General features: G+C 38.3%; 1 protein-coding gene across 3 annotated transcripts in view; it reads left to right on the forward strand.

The window, feature by feature from the left end:
* Positions 1-25,751, forward strand: part of ANO6 (anoctamin 6) — a 215,313-nt gene that overhangs the window by 112,945 nt on the left and 76,617 nt on the right. For all 3 annotated transcript variants that reach the window (XM_066369015.1, XM_066369016.1, XM_066369017.1), the window contains one exon: positions 16,542-16,670. In XM_066369015.1, coding sequence (XP_066225112.1) covers positions 16,542-16,670 — 129 coding nt within the window. The remainder of the gene's footprint in view (positions 1-16,541; positions 16,671-25,751) is intronic.

A 25,751-nucleotide genomic window follows, 5' to 3' on the forward strand; every position in this document is an offset into this window, starting at 1 on the left:
GGTTCCATATATATTTTAGGATTATTTGTTTTAGTTCTGTGATAAATGCCATTGGTATTTTGATAGGTATTGTGTTGAATCGATAGATTGCTTTGAACAGTATGGACATTTTTTTCACAATGTTAGTTCTTCCTATCCCTGAGCACAATATGTAATTCTATTTATTTGTATTCCTTTCTTAAGTGTCTTTTAATCTGAGTATGGGTCATTCATTAAATTTACACCTCGGTATTTTAGTTCAGTTTATATTGTTTAATAGAAACTGTAAATGAGTTTGTTTTCTTAATTTCTCTTCTAATAGTTCATTATTGGTGTATAAAAATACAACTAATTTTTGAATATTGATTTTATATCCTGCTACTTTACTAATTTATCAGTTTTTTTATAGTTCTTGGTGGAATCTTCAGGGTTCTCTTTATTTACTATGTCATCTGCAAATAGTGACAATTTTACGTCTATTTTTCTAATTTCAATGCCTTTTTTTTTTCCCTTGTCTGATTGCTGTGGCTAGGACTTTTAATACTATGTTGAATAAAATTGATGAGTGTGGACATCCTTCTCTTGTTTCTGGTCTTAAGGAAAACACTTTTGGCTTTTCTTTGTTGAGTATGGTGTTAGCTGTGGGCTTGTCATAAATGGCCTTTATTATGTTGACATATGCTTCCTAGAGTCATACTTTGCTGAGAATTTTATCTTAAATGTATGCTGGAATTTGTCAAATGTTGTTTTTGCATCAATTGATGTGATCATATGCTTTTAATCCTTCATTTTGTTTATATAGTGTATTACATTAATTGATTTGCAGTTATTGAACCAACCTTGTATCCCAGGAGTAAATCTCACTTGATCATGATATGACTTTTATTTTATGTATTGCTGAATTCAGTTTGCTAATATTTTGTTGAGGATTTCCACATCTTTGTCATCAGGTGTATTGGTTACAGTTGATAGTGCCTCTCCCTGGTTTTGGAGTCGGGATAATGGTGGCCTTGTAACATGAGCTTAAGAGCCTTTGCTCCTCTTGAGTTTTTTGAAATAGTAGTTTGGGAAGGATAGATTTGAATTCTTTTTTTTTTTCTTTGTTTTCTTTCTTTTTTCTTTTTGAGAGAAACAGAAAGGGAGAGAGATGAGAAGCATCAACTTGTAGTTGCTGCACTTTAGTTCACTGATTGCTTCTCATATGTATCTTAACCTGGGGGCAGGGGCTCCAGCCATGCCAGTGACCTTTGGTCTCGACCCAGCGACCATGAGATCACATTGATGATCCCATGCTCAAGCCGGAGACCTCAGGGTTTCAAACCTGGGAACTAGGTCCCAGGTTAATGATCTATCCACTGTGCTACCACCAGTCAGGCTTTTTTTAGACCTTTTCATTTATTTCCACTCTGATCTGTATTATTTTCTTTCTTCTACTCACTTGGGCTTTTTTGTTTGTTTGTTTCTCTAGTTTCTTTAGGTGTAAGGTTAGATTGTTTATTTGAGATTTTTTGCTTCTTGGGGTGTATATTGTTATGCATTTCCTTCTTAGAACTGCATTTACTGTGTCCCATAGATTTTAGTTCATTATGTTTTCATCTTTATTTGCCTCAGAGTATCTTTTGATTTCTCCTTCATCTTGTTAATTCACTCATTGTTTAGAAGCATGTTATTTAGCCTCCATTTGTTTGTGTTTTTTTAATTTTTAAATTTTTTATTAAATGAGAGGAGGGGAGGCAGAGGGACAGATTCTGTATGTGCCTGAATGGGAATCCACCCGGCTAGCCCTCTATGGGGCAATGCTCTGCCCATCTTCAGCCATTGCTTGGCAACCAAGCTATTGTTAGTGCCTGAGGCAGAGGCCATGGAGCCATCCTTAGCTCCCAGGGCCAACTTGCTGAACCAATCGAGCCATGGCTGTGGGAGGGGAAGAGAGAGAGAGAAGGGGGAGGGCAAGGGGTGGAGAAGCAGATGGTTGCTTCTCCTGTGTGCCTTGACTGGGAATCGAACCCAGGACATCCAAACACTGGCAAATGCTCTACCACTGAGCAAACTGGCTAGTGCCTTTTTGGTGTGTTTTTAATTTCCTTTTTGTAACTAATTTCTATCAATAGTTTTATACCATTCTAATTGGAGTGGATGCTTTTTGTGATTTCAATCTTCTTAATTATACTGAGACTTGTTTTGTGGCCTACCATCCTAGAAAATGTTTCATGTGCACTTGAAAAGAAGGTATATGCTGCTGCTTTTGGGTGAAATGTCCTAAGAGTATCAAGCCATCTGGTCTTATGTGTCATTTAAGACCATTGTTTTCTTATTGATTTACTGTCTGGAAGATTTATCTATTGATTCCAATGGGGTATTAAAGTCTCCTACTATGACTGTATATCTGTTGATCTCTCTCTGTATTTCCATCAATGTTTGCTTTATATATTTAGGTGTCTCTATGTTGGGTACATAAACGTTTATGAGAGTTATATCCTCTTTTTGCATTGATCCCTTTATCATAATGAAATAACTTGTCTCTTATGAAAGCCTTTTTTAAAAAATCTATTTTGTCTGATGTAAATATTACTATCCCCAAGTCTATTTTCATTTGCATGAAATAGCTTTTTCTATCCTGTTTACAAGTTTTTCATCTATGAGAGTCTTTTGGTCTGAAGTGAGTCTGTAGTAGGCACCTATATATGGGTCTTGTTTTTTTAATCCATTTGGCCACCATATTCTTTTGATTGGAGCAATTTGTCCATTTAGATTTAATATAATTATTGATAGGTATGTCATTGTTGCCATTAATTGTTATCTGATTGTTTTTGTAGTTCTTCTCTGTTTCTTTCATATTTCCTTGTTCTCTGCTTTTGTATGTTGATATTTTCTATGGTATTGTGTTTGGATTACTTTCTCTTTATTTCTTGTATATGTCTTGTAGATTTTTGGTTTGTGTTACCACATGCTTCAGATATACTAAGCTGTGTTTATATAAGTTTATTTAAGTTGATTGTTGCTTCAATTCAAACACACTCTAAAAATCACTACAATTTTTTAATCCTTCATTGTTCTTGTTATTCTTTTTTACTGCTTTTGTGTGTGTTTGTGTGTATTCCTTAGTTTATTGTTTTAATTACATGTGACTTTTCTAATTTTGTCTTTTAATCTTTGTACTGAATTTATAATTGGTTCATCCTCTGATTTTACTGTTTACCTTTATCAGTGAGCATCTTTTCTGCATTTCATTTACAGTGGTATCTTGAGATACGAACAGACCAACATATGAATTTTTTTAAGATACGAGCTGCAACTTGGTCTGTATTTTTGTTTGAGATCCAAGCGAAATTCTGAGATACAAGTCGTGATTCGGGAAGCTGCCGCTAGTTGGCACATTGGTGAATGGGTCCAGTATCGGCAGTTTGATATATGAGTTGACTGACTTACGAGCTTGGTTACAGAACGAATTAAATTTGTATCTCAAGGTACCACTGTATTATATATATATTATATATTATATATATATATGTATTATATATATATATTTAGGAAGTAAATACCTTTTTTATTATTTATTTTTTTAAATTAATTTTAATAGGGTGACATTGATAAATCAGGGTATATATGTTCAGAGAGAATGTCAAAATAAGTTATTTTGACATTTGATTATGTACCATTATTATATTTTTGATTTTTTTTCTTTAGTACTTAAAGAGGTCTCTTTAACATTTCTTATGATACTGGTTTAGTGGTAATGAACTCCTTTAGCTTTTCCTTGACTGGGAAACTTTTTTTCTGACCTCAATTCTAAATGTTAGCCTTGCTGGGTAGAATAGTCTTGGTTGTAGGTCTTCATATTTCATTCATTTGAATATTTAGTGCTAGTCCTTTCTGTCCTGCAAAGTTCCTATTGAGAAATTAACTGACTGTCTTATGAAAGCTCACTTGTATGTAACTAATTGTTTTTTCTTGTTACTTTTAAAATTCTCTTTTTGTGTTTAATCCCTGGTGTTTTAATTATGATGTGTCTTGGCTAGTGACTCTTCGGGTTTGTCTTGTTTGGGATTTTTTGTACTTCCTGAACTTGTATATTTATTTCCTTTGCCAGGTTAAAGAAGTTTTCCATCATTTCTTTAAATAGGTTTTAAATCCCTTGCTGTCTTTCTTCTTCTTGTACCCAATGATGTGGATATTGGTACACACGAAATGTCCCAAAGTTCTCTTAAACTATCATTATTTTTTTTAATTCTTTTTTTCATTTTGTTTTTCTGAGTGGGTGTTTTCTACTACCTTGTCTTCAGGTTGTTGATTTGATCATCTGCTTTATCTAATCTGCTGTTGATTCCCTTTAATGTCTTCTTCAGTTTCATTTTTTATATTCTTCAATTCTGCCTCTTTTTTATGGTTTCTCTCCCATATTTAAAGTTCTCACTGAGCTTATTTATTCTTCCCCTAAATTATTGAGCATTCTTATAACTATTGGTTTCAACTCTGTATCTGTTAGATTGCATGTTTCTGTTTTGTTTAGTTCTTTTTCTGGAGTCTTGTCCTGTTCTTTTGTTTGGGACCTCCTCATTTTTGCTGAATCCTTGTGTTTGTTTCTATGTATTAAGTAGATCTACTATGTCTTTCAATCTTGGCAAATGGGCCTTATCTAGTGAGTGTCCTGTGGGGCCTAGTGGCACTGTCAACTTGGTCACCTGAGGTAGGTGCTCCGGAGTGTCTTTTGTGAAGAGTGTGTGCTCTCCTGTTATTGCTATTGATTGGATTGACCCTCAGGCTGACTAACTATGAGGACTGGCTGTGACTACAGCAGACAAGCTGATGTATGTATGGGCTGGTCCTGTGGAGCAGGAGTCTCTTTAGTGGGGCTCTGTTGCCAAGTTGCATCCTTCCTTAAAGTAAGTCATTTGTTGAGCTGGTTGGGTGCTGCTCTGGTGTGTTCTGAAGTCATCTGCCATATATATTGGTTCTGTGAGCTCTTAGAAGGGGCTCAGGTATAGGCCAAGGTCAGCATCTGTTTGTGGCTGGCTAAGGACCTCCTGGTGGAAACTACAAAATGATCTGTAGTTGGTTGTCATTTGTGCTGCGCTTGGACCGTCTTAGGAGAGGCTATGCTATAAACCAAGCCAGTTTCCACTAATGCCAGGTGTGGGACCCTCATGTGGTCACCACAGTGTGAGCTGAAGCCAGTCACCACTTGTGCCAGGCTTGTGGCCACTTAGTTGAATATACATTCCAAGCCAACACTGGTTACACTTTATACCAGGTGTGGGGCCACCTGATAAGAGTTACAATGCAAGTTGAGACCAGTCACTGCTTGTGCCAGGCTTGAGGTTGCTTAGCAAGAGGTATAGGGCATGTTTGTTTGTAGAACTTTAAGAGTTTTCAGAAAAGTTTACAACACAAAGCAAAGTAGACTGCCTATGTGGAAAAGTTTCTGGAAATGGCTTGAGCCAGGTATGAAAGTTGGATGGAGCAGGGCTTCAGGGGTTCACCAGGGGGAAGCGAATGATATTAGGGTAATGAAGAGCTCCACTTCCATTTGGAACCTGTGCCAGTGAGGTTGGGTGGGAGGAGGGCTCAACAATGGAACATTGGTGTCTGTCTGCGCTTCCTTTCCCGGAGGGAGCCGCACTGGCGCCTGCCCCTCCAGCTCTTGCCTGAAAGCTAGTCAGATCAGTTCCTCTGTATTATCCTGGTGCTTTTGGAGCTGCAGCCCCTGAAAGCTCAGAGCAAGTGAATTTGTGAGTGAGCAAGTCCATGCGTGGACCCCTCAAAAAGAACGCCTGGGACTCCATGAGCCTTCCACCTCTCTCAAATGCAATTCCCACTGTTTTTCACAGACAAATGTTGTGGGGACACCTCTTCCCAGCACTGGTGTTCTTGGCTGGTGAGCCTGATGTGGGACTCTGACCCCTCACTCCTCAGGGGGATCTCCACAGCCAAGAGATCCTTCTTGATTCTTAATTGCCATTTGTAGGTATAGGGCCAGCCCATTCCACATATCTGCCTCTCCTACACTCTCCTGTCTTCTTTTTCATATAGTTTTTATAGCACCTCTGTTCAGCTAGTCTTTAGGTGGTTCTCAATGATGGTTGTTCTGTAATTTAGTTGTAATTTTGATGCTGTGGGAGGATGTAAACAGTGTTTTTTATTCTTATTTTGGGCTCCCTTCATTTCTCCCTCAATAATAATAATAATAGGAAGAATAGTAGTAGTAATAATAACAATTCTCTCTTTGAAAAATAAAAAATACTATGTACTATGTTTGAGAAAATTTTGAGCACAAAAAGATTAAAGTAACCTTTTGAAATTATGTATTAAGTTTATAGGAAAGCTCACTACCTCAGAGTATTTTATTTCTTGAAAATATCTAGTAATTGATGGGAGGAAGATTTTTATAAGGTTGTTATCTATAGTCACTTTAAAACATTTTTTGTGCCACTGTTTTAAATGAGTCATTAATGTGTTTTTTTATTTTGTTTTGGAAACATATATGCATCTTCTTTCTCATACCCCAAAGAACAGCCATTCTTGTAAACTGCTTCTTGAGTTAAAGGAAAGTATTATCTATCTATAAAACATGAACCAGCTGCTAGGAGTGGTCCCAACCCTTTGCTTTGCTTAGCTGAGCATGAGATGCTCTGATTTGTCTTTCTTCCTCTTGCATTGAATGAGATTGTAGCCATCAGTTTCCAGAGAAGTGGCCTGAGAGGATTATGGCCAAGGAATACATGTGACATAACATTTCGACAAAGGAGTTACAGTGGACAACAGGACTCTTATGAGCCTGAGCAACTGAAAAGCTAAAATAGCTCAGGGTAGTTCTTAGACTGGAAATGGAAACCTCCTGTGAAAGATGAAGAGTTTTCTGGGAATGACGGATTGTAATTTTAACGGAGTTTGCAGAAGAATTATACAGGAACCTAGTGAAAAGCTTAAGACTCGTTGCCTTACTTGCACCCTCAGCTGTGCCTTAAATCTCTTCTTCAGCTCAGCAGACTGAATAGCTATAGCACGACACTCTTTTCTGTTCATTCTCAGATTTTAGTCACCTTCTCTGAGATGGGCTCTCATTGAAAAGCATAAGATTTTCAGAGACTACAGCTACGGGTTTAGTGAATGAGAACCACCAGTAAATATTTTTGATTGATAATTACTTTTTCAAGAATTGAAAACAGATAACGGAAAGACAGTTAAAAAATGATTAGGAGGAGCAAGAGGATAGGTGGAGGAGAATGTGTAGTTTTGAAGTCAAGCTAAAATTATTGTTTCTTAAGTTGTAGATAGAATATCATGGAAGTCCATTAAGTCATGAAGGATCTTGCAGAAATATTATTTTGGTTCTAACAAATTCTAAAATAAAAGCCTTGGAGCTATTTCTTCTTCTTTTTTTAAGTAATTAGTTATTTATTTTTAAAGACTTTATTCATTTTTAGAAAGGAAAGAGAGAAAGGAAGTGGAGCAGGAGGCATCAACTCTCATATGTGCCTTGACCAGGCAAGCCCAGGGTTTCAAACAGCGACCTCAGCGTTCCAGGTCGACACTTTATCCACTGTGCCTCCACAGGTCAGGCCAGAGCTATTTCTTAAAGTCCAAAAAATGTAACTTAGGACAACCATTTTGTGTAGGTGGAAATCCTAAAAACATTCTTACTCGGGAAATAGTGCAACCTGAAAATGCTAATAGGTTCAAAAATGTTTTAGGTAAGTGGTTGGATGTTAAAACCGTAATGAGATATTGAAGCAAAGCTAGACAGTGTGAAACCTTCAGAGGTTAGCCCCCTGGAAGATAATCATTCTCACAAATTCCTGTTGAACCACTTGTCTTATTTTAATATACTATCGCATTACCATTCCTAAGGCTGTTGGGAATATTTTGTAGCTTAATCTCACCCACATTTCTTTCACCAGATGAGAGCAGTGCAAACAGATGATGGCTTCTTCTAGAAAAGGAGAATATGAAAATAACCACTAAAAGTGTTTCCACATTTTCCCTTTTCCTTTCCTTTTTTTTTTTTTTACTTCTTTTGACTTGTTCCCCTTCTTTTCTGCAGATTATCTTTAAGGAAGGCTAAAGTGAGGTTTCAAAGTGGTGAACAGGCTGTGGAGAAAAAAGGAGAGCTAAAAAAGTTTAAAATTATGCTAATTGAAAATCCCAGTTCTAACTCTCACTGTGGGCTTACGGAAAATGTTCAATCACAGTCGTACTTCTATGAGAATGCTCCTAATGAAGTTTGTTATCTACCCTGGTTACTTAAATATTTTTAAGCAAGTTTTATTTTAAGAGTCATGTCAGAATTATTTTTCATATTTTCTATAGCCCAGTTCAGAAATTTTAAGAATATAACATTTAAAATCATATGAGCAGTCCACCTGATAAAACTGCTTCTTTATCATGGGCTAGAGGGAAATATTTAACAGTGATCGTTTGACATCTCTGAAATACAATATTCTTTTTATTTATTTATTTACTTATTTATTTTTGTATTTTTCTGAAGCTGGAAACGGGGATAGACAGTCAGACAGACTCCCGCATGCGCCCCACCAGGATCCACCCGGCACGCCCACCAGGGGGCGACGCTCCGCCCACCAGGGGGCGATGCTCTGCCCCTCCAGGGCGTCGCTCTGTCGTGACCAGAGCCACTCTAGTGCCTGGGGCAGAGGCCAAGGAGCCATCCCCAGCGCCGGGGCCATCTTTGCTCCAATGGAGCCTCGCTGTGGGAGGGGAAGAGAGACACAGAGAGGAAGGAGAGGGGGAGGGGTGAAGAAGCAGATGGGCGCTTCTCCTGTGTGCCCTGGCCGGGAATCGAACCCGGGACTCCTGCACGCCAGGCCAACGCTCTACCACTGAGCCAACCGGTCAGGGCCTACAATATTCTTGATAACAGAACTCTTAAAGTTTATTTTAACATAGGCAAAGGGAAACAAAGGCAGAATGCATATACAAAATCAGGAAGCTGTTGGCCTGTGAACACTCCCTGGTGTGTGTAACGGAAAAGGAAAAAGAAGAAAAAGCATTTTTATAATACAATCTAATTATAATTATAAGTGAACTGCATCTATTCCTGATGAAAAATGACTACAAATAACAAGGTCAACTATTTGAGAACTAGTTATAGCCACTTCCCAATATAAAATAGCAAGACTATTTTTTAAGAATTTGTACATCAGTATTCTTAATTTTTTTCCCATTGATTTGAGGAAGAGAGAGAGGAAGGGAATGTGTGGGGGGAGAAACAGAGAGAGAAGCATCGACTTGTTTCACTTATTTGTTCTATTTAGTTATATACTCATTGATTGCTTCTCATTGTACATCAGTTTTTAATTTGTAATTGGAGTCATTTATAAACTAAATAAGTAGTAGGTGCTAAATCTAAAGAAATATATGAGTCAAAAGATAGCACTGACATTTGGTAGCTACACAGGTGCCACATAAACTAAAGTGGAAAGTTCATCAGGGAGGGTGGAAGCAGGGATGGTAACCCTCTAACTCTAGCATAACACATCTCAGTTAAATGTCTACATTTTTTAAAACACATCAACATTATTGAACCCAGCATTGTCCGTCAGTGCCCTAAACTATTTTTTACTTTTTCTTTGGGGACTTACTTGGTATTCTATGGGCCTCTTTTATATTACCATTCAACCACTTGCCCCATTTGTCTCTATGGTCTTTGGAATCTCATCAGTAAAAAACCAAGAGAATCTACTGGGAAGTGATTACATAACCAGATAGTTCAGTTAAGTCAAAACTATTAGTAACAGGGCCTGACCAGACAGTGGCGCAGTGGATAGAGCATCGGACTGGGACATGGAGGACCCAGGTTCAAAACCCTGAGGTCGCCAGCTTGAGCACAGGCTCATCTGGCTTGAGCCCAAGGTTGCTGGCTTGAGCAAGGGGTCACTTGCTCTGCTGTAGCACCCCCCAGTCAAGGCTCATATGAGAAAGCAATCAATGAACAACTAAGGTGTCACAACAAAGAATTGATGCTTCTCATCTCTCTCCCTTCCTGCCTGTCTGTCCCTATCTGTCTCTCTGTCACCAAAAAAAAAAAAAAAAAAAAAGTAACAGACACTTCATAAAAGCAGTAATTCAATTGGGTAGTACCCATAAACATGTTCAAGCTCTCTAGTTAAAAAGTACAAATGAAAATACTTTTGACTTTTTCATGGAAGAAGTGAAAAAGATCTCTCTAGTGATGGTGAGTAGCAGTGCTTTCATACTTTGCTGGTGGAAGTGTTCACTTTTAAAAATATTTTGAATAATTACTTAGCAACCTATATATCAAAAGCTTCTAAAAAGGCCATGCTAGTTAAAATCTGCTTCTAGAATTTAGCCTGAGGGAATTTTAATTGAACATGTGCACAGATACATATGCACAAAGATGCTCATTGCAGCAGTGTTTATAAAAGCCGCAAATTGGAAACAACTTATGTGTTCATCAGTGGAGGAACTGTTTAAAGTATATTGCAGCTATTAAACATGATGATGCAGAGCTTTATATCAAGCTAGAAAAATGTCTATGGTGAATGTTTATAAACATCCACCATAGACATAGTATGGTACCATTTTGGTTAATTGTGTGTGTGTGTGTGCACGTGTGCTTAAAAACAACTAAAAAGATATACTCCAAAATAAGTTCTACTCATCTCTGGGAAGTGGGATTACATGTGACTTTTGTTATTTCCTTTATACTTTTCTCTATCTTCAGATTTTTTGTATTGAGTGTATATTACTTTTAATATCCGGGGAGCCATTTTTATTCTGGGATAAATGTAAACTAGGCTTCTGCTACATGCAGAGGGTCAGCAAGGAACTTGATGAATAACACCTGGCCATTGACCTTCCAAAGTTAATACTATAGTTAATAGAGTAGGGAAAGAGAATGTATGATTTCTATAAAAATCATTATGGGCCCTGGCTGATTGGCTCAGTGGTAGAACCTTGGCCCAGCGTGTGGATGTCCCAGGTGTGATTCTTGGTCAGGGCACACAGGAGAAGCAACCCTCTGCTTCTCCATCCCTCCCTGTTCTCTTCCTCTCCCTTACCCTCTCTCTCTTTTGCAGGGTTATATGAGATATTTTCTCTCTTTCTTTCCCTCCCATAGCATGGCTCAATTGATTCAAACATGTTGGGCACTAAGGATGGCTCCGTGGAGCCTCTGCCTCAGGCACTAAAAATAGCTTGGTTGTGAACATGGCCCCAGATGGGCCGAGCAGCGAGCAGCCCTAGACAGGGGTTGCCGGGTAGTTCCCAGTTGGGGCATCTGGAGGAGTCTATCTCCCCTCCTCTTACTTAGAAAAGAAGAAAGAAAAAAAGCATTCTAGATCACTTCTGAATACATCTTGATTGTGATAGTCACCACCAATTTTCTTGAAACATCCTGGCACACTTGACCCTAAGAGACTTGGAGTCCTCACTTCTAGATGCACCTTCCTCCGTGAATGGGTCCCTTTTCTACCATGCTTCATTTCCATCAACAGCTTTCTGAATGCCATCGTCCTGTCACAAACACAGCCATTCGTCCCCCACAGCATGCCATTTCCTGTGTGACTCTCCTGTGTATCTGTGAATTATTCCTTCTCCCTGTTACTGGTACCTAACTTCTTTGTCTCTCACCCCTGCTTCTCACAGTACTGGCGCCTGGCCTTTCATACCTGCAGCTCTTGCTGTTTTTCTTTGCACTTTGCATTTTCTCACCGTCAGGTGTTCTTACAGGCTGAGGACATGATCTAACATAAGGAATAGAATTTGGCCTTATCTCTCCTGTGTCTGAAGTAATTTTGTATAATTATGTAAAGGGGAAAGAATGTTTCCTTATTACTTATGCCTTGAATCTGCCTAAACTCATGCATCACTGCAGGGTGTGTAAATAAAATTTCATTATGTTCCATACTTTGTAAGATCTAAATATGTACATAAAGGCTTTTGCCTCTAAACATTTGTTTCCCTAGAATTTGCTATGTGCATGGATTCAAGGTTTGATGAGAAAAGGAAGATCCTATATTTTCACCTTTGTCCTCTGCTCTGATGAAAGTTTATTTTTCTTTCTGCTTTGTTCTTCTTGGAATTGATTATGTATTTTACTTTGCTAGTCTTAAAGGCTGTGAGAGCCACATCTTTTCCACATTCATCTATCAATTGTTCTTTAATTGTTTTGATATTGTTTTCCATAGTGTAATTCCTTAACTGTTAGACAATAAAGCTTTCTTGCATCTTGCTCTGTGTAGAGGTAGAGACCATTAACCCAAATAATCCTGGAATGCTCTCCAGTCTCATAGTCAGTGGGGACCATATCAGGGCAGAAATAGTCTATTAGGAAATTCTAGAGATACAATCAGATAATTTCACTTGACTCCCCAGGCAAGCTTCCAACACCCTTACACAGAAACTTGAGCAAAGATCCCAGTCTGACTGCTTTTTATCCAGATCTTGGACAAAGAATTTAAACTCAGCATTTTGAATGGAATAATAGAGGAATAGAGGCCTCTACTGTGAAATGGACCTCCAGTCTTGATTTTGCAGGTTTATATGAGACACTTGAGAAGTGTTGGGCAAATGTTAAGCAGCAGGTTCTTCCATGAACTCACCAAATGCCCATGATGGCAGGGACCTGCCAAAGGTGGGGGTGGGGGACAAGTGAGGAAGAGGAGGGAGAGAGATTATTTCTAGAGCTAGGACATAAAGCTAAATTTAATCTAAGTCATAAGGACCCTCGCTTTTACCAATAGCAAAAAATCATATGCATATTTTTTTATGTTCTCAAACTCACTACTGTAGCTCAACAGCACTGAGCAGAGTAATTCTACTGCTTGGATTTTTTATCCTGATGTGGTTAAGGGGGATCCTGCCTTTTCAGCTCTTTTGTGGAAGTAGCCACCCACAAGTAAAAGGAGGAGCGAAGCCAGTTGAGAGGCCTGGAAAACATTACTGGGATAAAGCACATGTGACCTCCCTTCCCATTCTCTTCTGTCCTGCTCTGCTCGGCTCTTGCTTCTCAGATCTCCCCTTGCTGGATCAAGCATGCCTCCTCTTCATTCCAAGTGTGAAATGTCAGTGCCAGCAGCCAGAGGCAGCAGTGGTCGGGCCATGTTCCTGCAATGGTTGGCAGCATGGTGTTGCTTTATTTTGATAGAGTGACAAATGCACATAGGTAGGCCTTCTAACGACTGTAGCCTTTAACTCTTAGCGCAGTGTTAGGTCAGGTCACTCACTACAAATGTATAAATGAACAGAAGCTTAGTATCCTTGGGACCGGAGAGGGCAATGGGGGTGATCGGGTGTAATGTCTTAAAGACTCCAAACTGTAATTAGAAATTTGCTTGATATTTTTTCCATGAAGAGAGAAGTATTGACAGCTAGAGACTCTGTTGACTTTTTTGGTGTTGAAGACATTTGTCTAAGACCCACAAGGTGACAGTTAGTAAGTTTACCCTGAAGACTCTAAGAATTAATAAATTTCCTAGCTGGAAAATCAGCAACCATGCATAAGCTCTGATCTCTAAAATGATTTTACCTGATAAGTTTTAAGCCCTCTCCTCAAGTGTGTGTGTGTGTGTGTTTGGTTGTTATAATTTAAGCAGCTGATCAGGAAAAGCTGGGTTTCAGGGTTCTGTGTCTTTCATCTTGGTGCCATTTGACTTGGTAGCAAAGACTAAAGATCAAATTTTGGGTGAACTCCATGAGAAGACATAGAGGCCAGAACTGGAATAATCTACGTCTGAACAAATCAGTCATTTAAAGAAGACTCTCTGTATTTATCCTGGGAAATCATTAAGATTTTACATCGTATAAAGCAAAAACTTCAGGAAGAGGACTTATTTTAGTTTTCTGTTGTTTCAATGTCCTGTTGAGTGAGTTAGGTCTATAGGAGAATTTATTACTAAAAAAATCCAGATTTTTTTTTTTAAATACAGTTTTATTCATAAATCAGTCTTCTTTGCTTAGGCCAGTTCCCTTGTTTGTTACATACTCTTTCTAGACCAGCACTTAGCTTCTCTCTTCTTCCCAACTGCCTAATGGAATGTCTCTGCTAAGAGGTGGGAAACTTGGATTTCACAGCAGTGGAACACTGGCCCCCTTTTTCCAGGCATTGCATTCTAATAATATCATCAGAGTTTGGCCTAGTTATTTCTCATAGACGACTATCGCCAACTCCACACAGAGGACCATGGTCTTCTATCACTTAAGAGAGACCTGTGTGCCAACCAGATTACCTGGGAGCTAGCTGCCAACCGGTGCAGCCCACCAATGGCCGTGCAAGGAAGAGTGCCTGGTTCATGTGTGGAGGTGGTTGTCATCCAGGCCCGATCCCTCAGAACTCAACTTCAGTGAGCGCCTGCCAGATGCCACCAAAGGCAACATAACGTGGGCAGTAGAGACAGGTCGCCTTTGTACACTATACAGACATCTGCAGTGATGATCACGGCTTCATGACTGTGTTCCACACTACCTCACCTCCCCTTTGCCATTCTGAGAGACCATTCACTTATTTCCTCTATATAAAACTTCCTCTGAGCAGCTGCCATGATTATCACCAGTGGTAGCATCTTCATGGAGAGGGAGAGAAATTGAAAGGACCTCAAGAACTCTATAGGCTGAAAGGGAAAAGACAGGGCTTAGTGTTTTTGTATAGCTTTAAATCGTCTTAAAGAAAATTTATTGGTTTAAAGAGCTGAAATTGCAAATAAAAACATTGGATTGTGGCCCAAGACACTGATGGGTCTGTTTTCTTGGCCCTTCAATGCCCTGGCTAGGAAAGGTCTCAAGGCACAGTCACACTGTGGTTAGAATCCCTGGTTAAATGAGGAAGGGGTTTTGAATTCAGTTACATCATTGGCGGCAGCATGCATTCTACAGATGAAGTAACCCGTTAAGTGTGAGGAGCCTTTGAATGCTAATAAAGCTTCACATGCTCCCTGGTGAAAAAGAGGAAAGGAATCAAATATCAGGTTGAATATGTTTAGCAAAAAATATATCTCAGAAGTGTGAAGGAGGAAATGGTGATAAATTTAGGTGATATTTATACTAATTGATGCTGAATACAGAGGAGAATTAATTACATTTAATGATTAATGACTTCAAAATGCGGTCTCCCCAGGAATTTTTTTTTTTTTCTTTTCCAAATTATAAGGGCAAGTTTATTTAGAAAGTCACAGAGGTAGTAGAAGTGAGCCTGCTGGGCTGTGTGGGCTCAGGAACCAAGTTATAGAAGCAGGAGAAAGAAGGGCCCTTGGAGCTTAGGAGAGAGAAACACAAACGTAACACACCTGGGGGAAGAGGGGGGGGAGGGAAAGGCAGGGGCGTGCTCCTAAGAGAGGGGGCGTGCCTCCCCAGGAGTTAATTTAAAAAACTGAAAAATTAAAAAGTAGTACTGAGTTGAAAAGTAGTCTGACTCTTAACAACAAAATCAATGCAAGCAACTTGGCAATCTGTGTGAGAACATAAATTCAAGCCTTTATAAACAATTCTATTCAAACTCATATGTAATAGAGATTGTCTTAAATTGTATTAGGTCTGTGTTTTGTCATTATTTGTTTGTTTTTTTAACCCATAAGGTCTAAATTAAAAGCTCATTTATTTCGTTGCCGTTGCTAGTTTTTTTTGTTTTTGTTTTGTTTTTCCCTAGGAGTGAGGGGCTATGTTTTGTGGATTCAGCAACAAATAAAGACCATTGTAGCTTTTGTGTATATTGAAGCATCTTCTGATATTTGTTTAAGGTCATAAAATGATACCTCTTATAAAGTGGTGAAGTCAGGACAGGTCAGGAAAAATTAAGAAATAAGACACAGGGAGAGTGAGATTTCCATCAACAGTGCTTTGTCTTAGATTTTTCTTCTTATAAAGCAGACTTCTGTCCTTTGGATAGGCATCTCTGGTTACTGTGTTCATTTCCAAACTTGATATTCCTTTTTCTATTTGAAGTAGGAATAATGCTAAGATGAGTGTATTGGCCCTGGCTGGTTGATTCAGTGGTAGAGCATTGGCCTGGCATGTGGATGTCTCAGGTTTGATTTCCAGTCAGGGTACACAGAAGAGACCATCAGCTTCTTCACCCTACCCCTCTCCCTGATCTCTATCTATGTCTCCTCCTCCCACAGCCGTAGCTTGGTTGGAGCAAGTTGGCCTTGGGTGCTGAGGATGGCTCCATGGCCTGCCTCAGGTGCTAAAATCATTCAGTTGCTGAACAATGGAGCAACAGCCCCAGATGGGCAGAGCATCGCCTGGTAGGGGGCTTGCCAGGTGGATCCTAGTCTGTGTGCATGCAGTAGTTTGTCTCTCTGCATCCCCACTTCTCACTTAAAAAATAATAAGATGAGTGTGTTACATGTGCAATACTGGTATTTTTCCCATACGTTTAATGCTGAACTGCTCAATTTAAGGACTTTCACCAAGAATCAATTATGTTTGCAAAGATCATAGTGGCCATAACCTTTGTCAAGTAACTAGTAATGGATGTAGTTGTCTTTCTCTATAAAAACATTCATGTACCCATTAAAGTTAGAAAATAAACACACATAAATTAGCAGTTTTCCAAATATTGATATTGAAATTTGTTTTTCCATTCCACACAGGAAGACTTTAATGGAAAACCTGACTCACTCTTTTTTAATGACGGCCAGCGAAGGATTGACTTTGTTCTAGTGTATGAAGATGAAAGTAGAAAAGAGAACAACAAAAAGGGTTCAAATGAAAAACAAAGGGTAAGTTTTTTATGCTATTTTTCTTCCCTTTTATTACTGATAATATTGTGAAATGGCAAAGAGCTCTTTTTATGTAAGCAATAGTGAAACTGGTGTTTGAAATATATACCACACACACCTTCATCTTTTCTCTGCTCATCATTCCCTCCAGGCATGTTAACAAATTGTTTATTTTTAATTTGAAATACAAGCTTCTACAGGCTCTTAACCTCAGCTGGAGGCAGAAATTTTTCCAAGGAATTGTACGTTCTATCTCTAGAAGAGATTTATATTAAAAGCACGATTGGCTGTTTGCAGTTAAGTGGGAAAAGAAGCTAATGGTTAATGATGACAGCGAGTGTAATCATGACTAGCACTCAGTGTGTGCTCTCTGATGAATAGTACGAGTGTTTTGCATGTATTTTCTCATTTAATTCTCATAACAACATATGAAGTGTGTTCTATTATCATACCATCATAGATGAAAGAGTTGACCCTTAGAGAGGTTAAATGATTGCCCAAAGTCACGGACTCAACTAGAAGAAATAGTAGAACCAAGGTTTAATCTCTTAAATCTAGAACTTGTGCTCTTGACCTCACCTCTTCGCTGTCACCTCCCTTTCTTCCCTTTCATTCATTACCAGTCCAGCTGCACCTGTTTCAGGGTCTCTCAGGTGTCAGGGCCATCCTTATGTTGAGATAGTAAACTATTGAGTAGACGGGGGTCGTAACACCTGCCTGGATCTTTTTTACCTGAACCCAAACTGCATTAGACTAAAACGGGTCAGGAACCTATGGCTCGTGAGCCAGATGTCGCTCTTTTGATGGCTGCATCTGGCTCGTAGACAAATCTTTAATAAAAAAAATAATAACGTTAAAAATAGAAAGCATTCTCATGTATTACAATCCATTCATTTCCTACTGTTCATGTTCATGCTTGCGGGTGGCTGGAGCCAATCACAGCTGTCCTTCGGGACAACACCAAATTTTTATTGGATAATGCGTAACATACATGGGTCGTTGTATGACTCTCATGGAAATACATTTTAAAATATGTGGCGTTCATGGCTCTCTCAGCCAAAAAGGTTCCCGACTCCTAGACTGAAACAAGACAAAAAAGAGAGCAGACATGCTAGTGTCACTTTTACCCACTTTGAAAAATCACTCCCTTGTTCTTTATGGGTTTTTGTTTTTCTCACATCTGTGCAATCACACATACAACTGTTAATTGTCCCTGTCTGGATTTTCTCTCTGAAATTAATTATTCTTCAATCTATTTATATCTGCTCATTCTTTCAAACCAAGTGATGAAATCTGCTTAAAATGAAACGATCAGTTCTGTTTTATTTTGGGTTTGTGTCTGTTTGTTTTGGGGTTAGTATTTGCATGGTGTCACAGGATAAAAACAGGCTTTGGAACCTGACACCTAAATTCTAATTCTGCTGCTATATTATTGGAGTAATTCCAGTTGATATAACCAACAGGCCTCTAATGACATTGCCTTAAAAAAAATAAAAGTTTATTTATTGCTCAAGTCAAACGTGGCATTTCTGTTTGGCACAGTGGTGTGGGCTGCAGGCAGGGTTCTGTTCCTTGTGGTCGTCCAGGAGCCCAGGCTGACACAGAGGCTTCGCCATATTCAGCAGGTAGTTTCATATCATCATGGGCATCAACATAAATGGTAGATAGGAGCAGAGAGAGGATGGAGATAGTACTCATGCTTCTTTTCTTCTTTGGTCTGGAAGTGATCATATCAGTTGTGTTCACATTCTACTGATCAGAATTCAGGAAGGGGGAAAGTGTAGTTTCTGGCTAAACAGCCATTTCTCAGTAGGAACTCCACACTGTGGAAGGGGACAGGGGTTCTGGTGGGTTGCTAGTTTGTCTTTGCCACAGCTACTGACTGGCTATGTGACATCGATGAACATTTTTTTTCTTTTCTTTCTTTTTTTTTTTTTATAAGGGTGGTAGGGAGAAGGAAAGAGAGAGAGAGAGCGCACCAACTTGTTGCTCCACTTAGTTCTACTTTGATTGCTTCTCATACGTGCCTTGACCAAAGATCAGACCTGCAACCTCAGGCTCAAGCCAGTAGTAACTCAGGATCAAGTGGGTGACCCCATCATTCTGGGTTCATGCTCCATCCACTGCAATACCACCAGTCAGTCTGAATTTTCTTATCAATCTCATGTTTGAGATGCCTCTTATTTTTTACATTTTGATATCTCTGATAATCAGGGTGCATCTTACAAATGGTGTATCATAATCTTATTGGCTGAATTTTTTCTTATTGGTACGTAGAATATTGGCTCACCATATAACCATAGGCGTCTTAGATTCAGGAAAATGGGAATCCCAAATCCTACTCCACGGGACTATTGTTAGGATTAAATAAAATAGTATAGTGAGATGTTCTATAAATTTTCATAAAATATTACATAATATATGTTAATTCTTATCCCTCTTATTTTCTTTTACATATATATAATTTTTTCAATTACAGTTTACATTCAGTATTATTTTGTATTAGTTTCTGGTATAGAACATAGTGGCTAGACATTCATAAACTTGACAATATATGTCCAATATTTCCAGTACCCATCTGCCACTATACAGTTGTTACAATATTATTGACTACATTTACTTTGCTGTACTTGATATCCCCACAACTATTTTGTAACACGCAGTCTGTACTTCTCAGTCCCTTCACCTTTTTCATATTTCGACTTTTCTTAAAACAGTGCACTAATATGAAAAGGCATGACTCTCCTTGTGTTACTGTGTAATTTTTATCACTAGATGAAATATAAATAGCTTAGAGTACTTGATCATGTTCCTGTGGATACTGAAATACTGTATCTTCTGTACAGTCATAGCCACCATCATCAAAAATTCATTAAGCATCCATATGCCAATGGAACTGGACTAAGTACTACATAAAAGGAAGTTAAACAAATCTAATCCATTAAAGTATGAAGGAAATAGTTCTGCTTTGAGACGAAGCTTCCCTTTCATGGAGAAGGAGCCCAGAGCTGCTTGACATTATTAATAAGTTCTGCATCTGCTTTACACGGAAACACAGGTCCCAGTGTAACTTTCATAAATCAGGAGGAAAAAAATTATCATTAATTTTGGCAATCCCTGAACTCATAGATAGATATATCATGATGTTGGTTTTTATAAGCTATGCTTTGAAGTGTTTTAAGTTTCTATTTGTACATATTACTTAATTTAGACTCCACATCTCCATATACTTTACTTACTCTTCCTGCTCATTTTTATTAGTTCTGCTTCTTTCTTCCATTTCATTTTTCTAGAACTATTAGCAAGTTGCAGAATTGATCTATTTTTGAATTTCATTTTGTCTGACACTTGGCCTCCCTTCAAACAGATGTGTTTATGACCAAGTGCTAGTGTAATTCAAATGACGTCTATATAGCACAGAAATAGTGTAAGCAATCCTGGCTATATGTTTAATGTATTTATCTTTTTATCAGCAGAATTCATTTCTAGAAGTTGATGGAAAACTTATTTCTTTAAGTTGATGAAAAGTTTATGTATGACAGTAAATATTTGTATTTCATATCTGACCTTAAAATTTCTTTAGTGTATGACAGAAGGATTTATCCAATGGAGACCATAGGAAAAGAGATTCTTGAAAACTGAGTGGTCAAACTACATTATATCCAAACAGTCAACTAATGTGAGACAACTAACTGGTTATAGATCCTGTGAACTTTTAAAACTGTTATACATTATTTTAGATGAGTTATTATGAGGCTGGAACAGTTTGCTTAGAAGCAAGATGAGGTCTCTTTGGATGTTTAAAAGTTCGTCAGAAAGTTCTAGTATGGTGAAAACAGTGAATCATTCCATTTACTGAGGTAGGAAAGCCCTTTAGGAAAGCTTCATAACAATGTTCATGAAGATCTTGTACATTTTTATTAACTAGTATTTTTAAAAATTTTTGCTCTTGTCAGAAGGATTTTAAATTGCATTTTGTAATTTATTGTGTGTAAAAAGCTCTATTATGAGTTCTATGTAAGGACCTTGCTAAACTCTTTTTCTAGTAATTTAGAAATTTTTTGTAATTTCTAACACGTTTTCAGTTTTTTCAGAAGACCATATTGTTCACGAAATATAGTTTTGCTCAACTATTGCCATCTTTATACTCCTTTCTTTTTCTTGTCCAAGCGCAATATAGAACCAGTACCACAGTGATCACCACTGTATTGCTTCTGATTTCAGTGGGAATGTTTCTAAAATCTTATCATTAAGTATCACACTTGGTTTCTTTTAAAAAGTTTAAAAAGTTCCCTGTTCTAGATTACTATGAGTTTTTATAATTAGGTTTTAAATTTTATCAAATGCTTTTTAATTTTTTTGTATATTAAAGTGAACATATGGCCTGCTTTCTCATTGTCTTATGTCCATTAAGTATATGGTTATTTGTGACTAATAAGATAATAATTGAAAAATCATTTGTTGTTGGCTTCAATATATAATTTTTATAGTCTTTAGCCCCCTGCTTATGCTAATACTATGTTAACATAGTTTGCTACAATTCACTAAAAAGTGTTTGAGGTCACTTATAGAAATACATTGTCAAAAATAAAAGTAATTAGGTATGTACATCAGGGTAACAGAAGTATAAAAGCTAGAAAATAAAAGAAAACCATGTATCAGGGTGATAAACAAAAATGATTTATTATTATCCATAAAGGTCCTATTCAGAAATTAAGAGTTCAGCTCCAGAGTGGCCTCTGAGATTCCTCATAGCCAAAGAGAATAGGGAATGTTATCAATAACGTGGTCTAAAGTTTCAACCCAATAAAAACCAAACTGGTTGTTCAAAAGAATTATAATGTTCTGGTGTGAGAATACCCCAGGAAGAAACTTGGCCCATGGATCCTCATGAGGAGGAAGGCCTGAGTGAGTAGAATTAACACTGGGTACCTTCTCCAAACTGGAGAAGTGAAGGGATGGCAGAGTGGAATTATGAAGAATCAGAACATTTCCTGGAAATGTCATATTGGCCACAGATTGTCCATGAATTGGAAACTTGATGTTTGTATTAGAATAGATCAAGGAGAGATGCTGGCAGCCAGTGTTGGGTGGTTTCACCTTCACAGATAACTTTTGGTAGGTGTTCTGTCTTTTTGTTTTAAGAAGAAAAGTCAGGTCTAGTTTCAACTCCCTCACACTTTAGAGTAAGGCAGGAACCTCTTAGTTATATTTTTATCTCCTTTCTTCACACGCAACTTGCTTTTACTAAGATTGTAGGTTAAAAGGAATAGAGTATAGAGTAAATTAGAATCAGCAGTGTCACATTACAGCTACAAAACATGTTGCTGGTATAAGCATGTTTGGTTTTATTTTTGAGTACTCAGCACAAGAGCCGTGAATCCAAATCTAGCTTTTTATTTCCAAAGCGGGAAGTGTTCTTGGACTCAATTCTTAAAAACAGGCGGAGAGGACAGCGTAATCCTGAGAAGGAAAATCTGATTATTCTATTCCTCTCACAAAGATGTGGAGAAGAGAAAACCATCTCTTCCTGATTGGTCCTTCCGACGTGTGCCCGTAGGTTTGAATGAATTTGAATGAAGAAATTGTCATTTGCCCTGACTCCAATGTTACCTGTGTCTCACTTTTTAAAAGCGTTATTTGTAAAAGAGGAAAGGGTTTGGAAAAATCAACTATACTGGATTCCCATGTAGAATAGCGTTGAGGAGGATAAATAATCACCAACAGCTGCTTAGATTCACAGGAAACTTGTGTCCTGAAAAAAATTATCCAATGATAAGAGTTATCTGCTTTGCTTATTAAAACCAGATTATTACAGGCCCCATCTGATACCCTGCTGACTCAGAATCTCCAGGAGAGGGGTCCAAGAACCCGCTTTTCAAACTGCGCCAAGTCGTTTGTATAAGCAGGTAACTTCGGAAAACACTGCCCTCAAATGTTGGCTGTAGTTTTCTCAGCAGTGGATGATAGGTGATTTTTTTTTCCTTCTTGGACAATTTCTGTTTCCTAAGTTACTGTTTATGTATTTATTTTTGTAATTATGCCAAAAGTGTTCATTTGAAAAGAAAAGTTGGCAGCATGGTTGGGCCTGGAGATTATTATGCGAAATGAATTAAGCCAATCAGAGAAAGACAAGTACCATATGATCTCACTTATATGTGGAATCTAATGAACAAAATAAGCTAAAAAACAAAACAGAAACAGAGGCACGGATACATGGAACAGACTGACAGCTGTCAGAGGGGAGGGGGTGGGGGAGACTGGGAGAAAGAAGGTGAAGGGATTAGCCAAAAACATATATGCATAACATACAGACACAGACACCAGGTTGGGATAGCAGGAGCAAAAGGGGGGTGGGGGCTAAGTGCAGGTGGCAAAGGGTGGGGACAGAAGGAGACTTTGCTTGGGGCAGAGGGTGCGCAATGCAGTGTGCAGATGGTGTTTTTATTATTATTACTGATTTTAGGGGGGGAGAGAGACATCCATTTGTTGTTCCATTTATTTATGCATCCATTGGTTGCTTCTTTTATCTACCCTGACTGGGGATCAAACCCGCAATCTCGGCATATTGGCACAGAGCTCTAACCAGCTGAGTTACCTGGCTAGGGCTTAAGATGAGGTTTTATTGAAAGTACATTCGAAACCTATATGGTTTTGTAGACCAATGTCATTCCAATAAATTCAATTAAAACAATAAAGAAGAAAGTATGTGTTGGATAACCTAGATGAATTGAATGAAATCCTAGAAACAGACACACACACACACACACACACACAAAAGGAAAGTTGGACGTGAACTTATTCTAAATATTTTCTTCTATTCTGTACTCATCACTTAGGATGCCCATCTGTTTTCTGTCCTCTGGTGAACACGCATTACCTACTTGAGTAGCTCCCTCATCAGATCAGTCCACTCACTTTAGATGGTTTGTCACCAACATGTGAATTTAAATTAAGTCCCAATTAAATAATTTATTCTGCTTACTAAACCTTCTTGAGCACATGATATATAACTAATAAATAGCACTTAGAGTAATGAGACAGTAATTTTTTGCACAAATTACCTATGACTTTTTTCTCATCCATCTTTGTAAGCTTAACAAAGATTGGCAAGTTGAAAAATACAGTGACAGCACCATCAGTACTTTGCCTGAAAAAGCTGTAAGAATATTTGAAATTAATGGTTGCATACATTTCATTAATCCCAAGAGATTTGTACTTTATTATCACCATAGCATATTCAGTAAATTTTACTTCTGAGGCATTATACCCCCTGCTATTTATGCTGAAAAAGCTAGGTGACATAAAGAAAACAGTAGATTGGTGTTTACAGTCAGTATTATTACTGTATAATTCACGAGCAAGTCCTTCCGAACAATGACTTTATTAAGCTAAATGAGATGTGTAATCTAAGGTGTTTAGGGACAGAAAGCTTCCTTAATTAAGCCAGTCTGTCTTTGGTGATTTTGATTGCTTTATTCTTTATTTCTCTGACAGCTTTATTAAACTCTCAAAAGAAGTATGAATAAAATATAAGTTTCTGGTGTGAGATAAGTGCTCTTGTCCCTTTTTACTGTGAACCCCCAGCACTGTCCTCCACCAGCAGTAACAGAGTCGCATGCATCTTTCTGTGATGTATGCAGCTCCTCAAAGGTTACAGTCACTTTGGCTTTACTACACGTAGGTGAAAAAAATCCAGTTTACAACGCCAATAAATTGCTCCCCGAGACAAAGAGTAATTTACATACAGCACAGTTTAATGTACACCCGAGCTTTTTCCAGAGCCAGTCAGTCCGGTGTCATCGTTTCGTGCTGCCAAATACAGATCACAGACTATTGAACATAGTTTAGGTTCTTATATGTAAGGTTTTCCAACAAGGCATAGAAAATAATTTCTAGTGAAAGATTGTGTGGCTTCAGATATTCATTTACTCAGACAATATTTACTGAGCAATAGCTGTGTCAGGCAATATACAATATTAATTTTCTTTCATTTTTAACATGGAAGACAGCTGTAACCTAATTTTTTTAAATGTCAAGAACACTGTTACTTATCCAAGTGCAAATTCCACGGAGAGGTAAAGATGATGATTTCATATTCAACAGACCTAAGCAATCTTTTCTTAAGTAAGCAGTCTTTTCCTGATAATGTGCCTGGTTGACAAATATAGCACGTATGCTAATGTACTATAGCTATCTGACAAACCAAGAAGACTGGTTTGATCAATTTTTAAAATATTCCACTAGTCCTTTGTAAGTTGCCTTGTCAAAGGGAAAGAACAAGAACTGTTGGTAGCATTGTGGACTCTCAGTTCTGGCTTCATGCAGGAAAGCTTTCACAACACGAGTCCAGGTGAGAGTTCATTTACTAAAGCTGGGGCCAGTAAAACCAAGGAAGGGCTTAAGACAGAGGAGGCAAGGTCACAGCAGCAGGAGTGAGCCAAGGCGGAGCTGCCTTGGCCCATTAGAAAGAATGTCTCAGAGGCAGAAGAGGGGAGTCCGCTGGGCTGCATGGGCTCAGGAAACACATTATGGAGGCAAAAGATGGGCTCTTGGAGAAAGAAAGCAAAGATATACACGCCTTAGGAAAGAAGAAAGGGAAAGCACAGGTTCTTTCTCTCTCCTTCTCCCCTCCCCTCTCTCCCCCTTTCTCCTCCCTCTCTTCTCCCTCTTTCCTCTCTCTCTCTCTCTAGCAAATCATCTTCTTTATTAAAGCATATGTCTTGTCTTTCCTATACCTCAGTAACGTGTTCCCTGAGTCCACACAGCCCAGCTGACTCCCTTCTTCTGCCTCTGTGACTTTCTTTCGAAAGAGCCAAGGTTGCCATATATCTAGGCTCAATTCTTCCTCACGTTTCCAAAGGGCTAAGGCAGATCCTCCTACGCTCATAACTATTGCCTTAATTTTGCCTCTTCTATCTTAAGCCCTTTCTTTGTTTTATTGTCCTCAGCTTTAATAAATGTACTGTACTCTCAAAATCACCTGGACCCGGTTTATGAAATCTTTCCTGCATAAATTCAAGAACCGAGAGCTCACATTGCTCCAACAGAACTATCTCACTAAAGTAACACCAAGGTGAT

The sequence above is a fragment of the Saccopteryx leptura genome, chromosome 2 (genome assembly GCF_036850995.1).
Source record: "Saccopteryx leptura isolate mSacLep1 chromosome 2, mSacLep1_pri_phased_curated, whole genome shotgun sequence".
Classification (NCBI taxonomy): domain Eukaryota; kingdom Metazoa; phylum Chordata; class Mammalia; order Chiroptera; family Emballonuridae; genus Saccopteryx; species Saccopteryx leptura.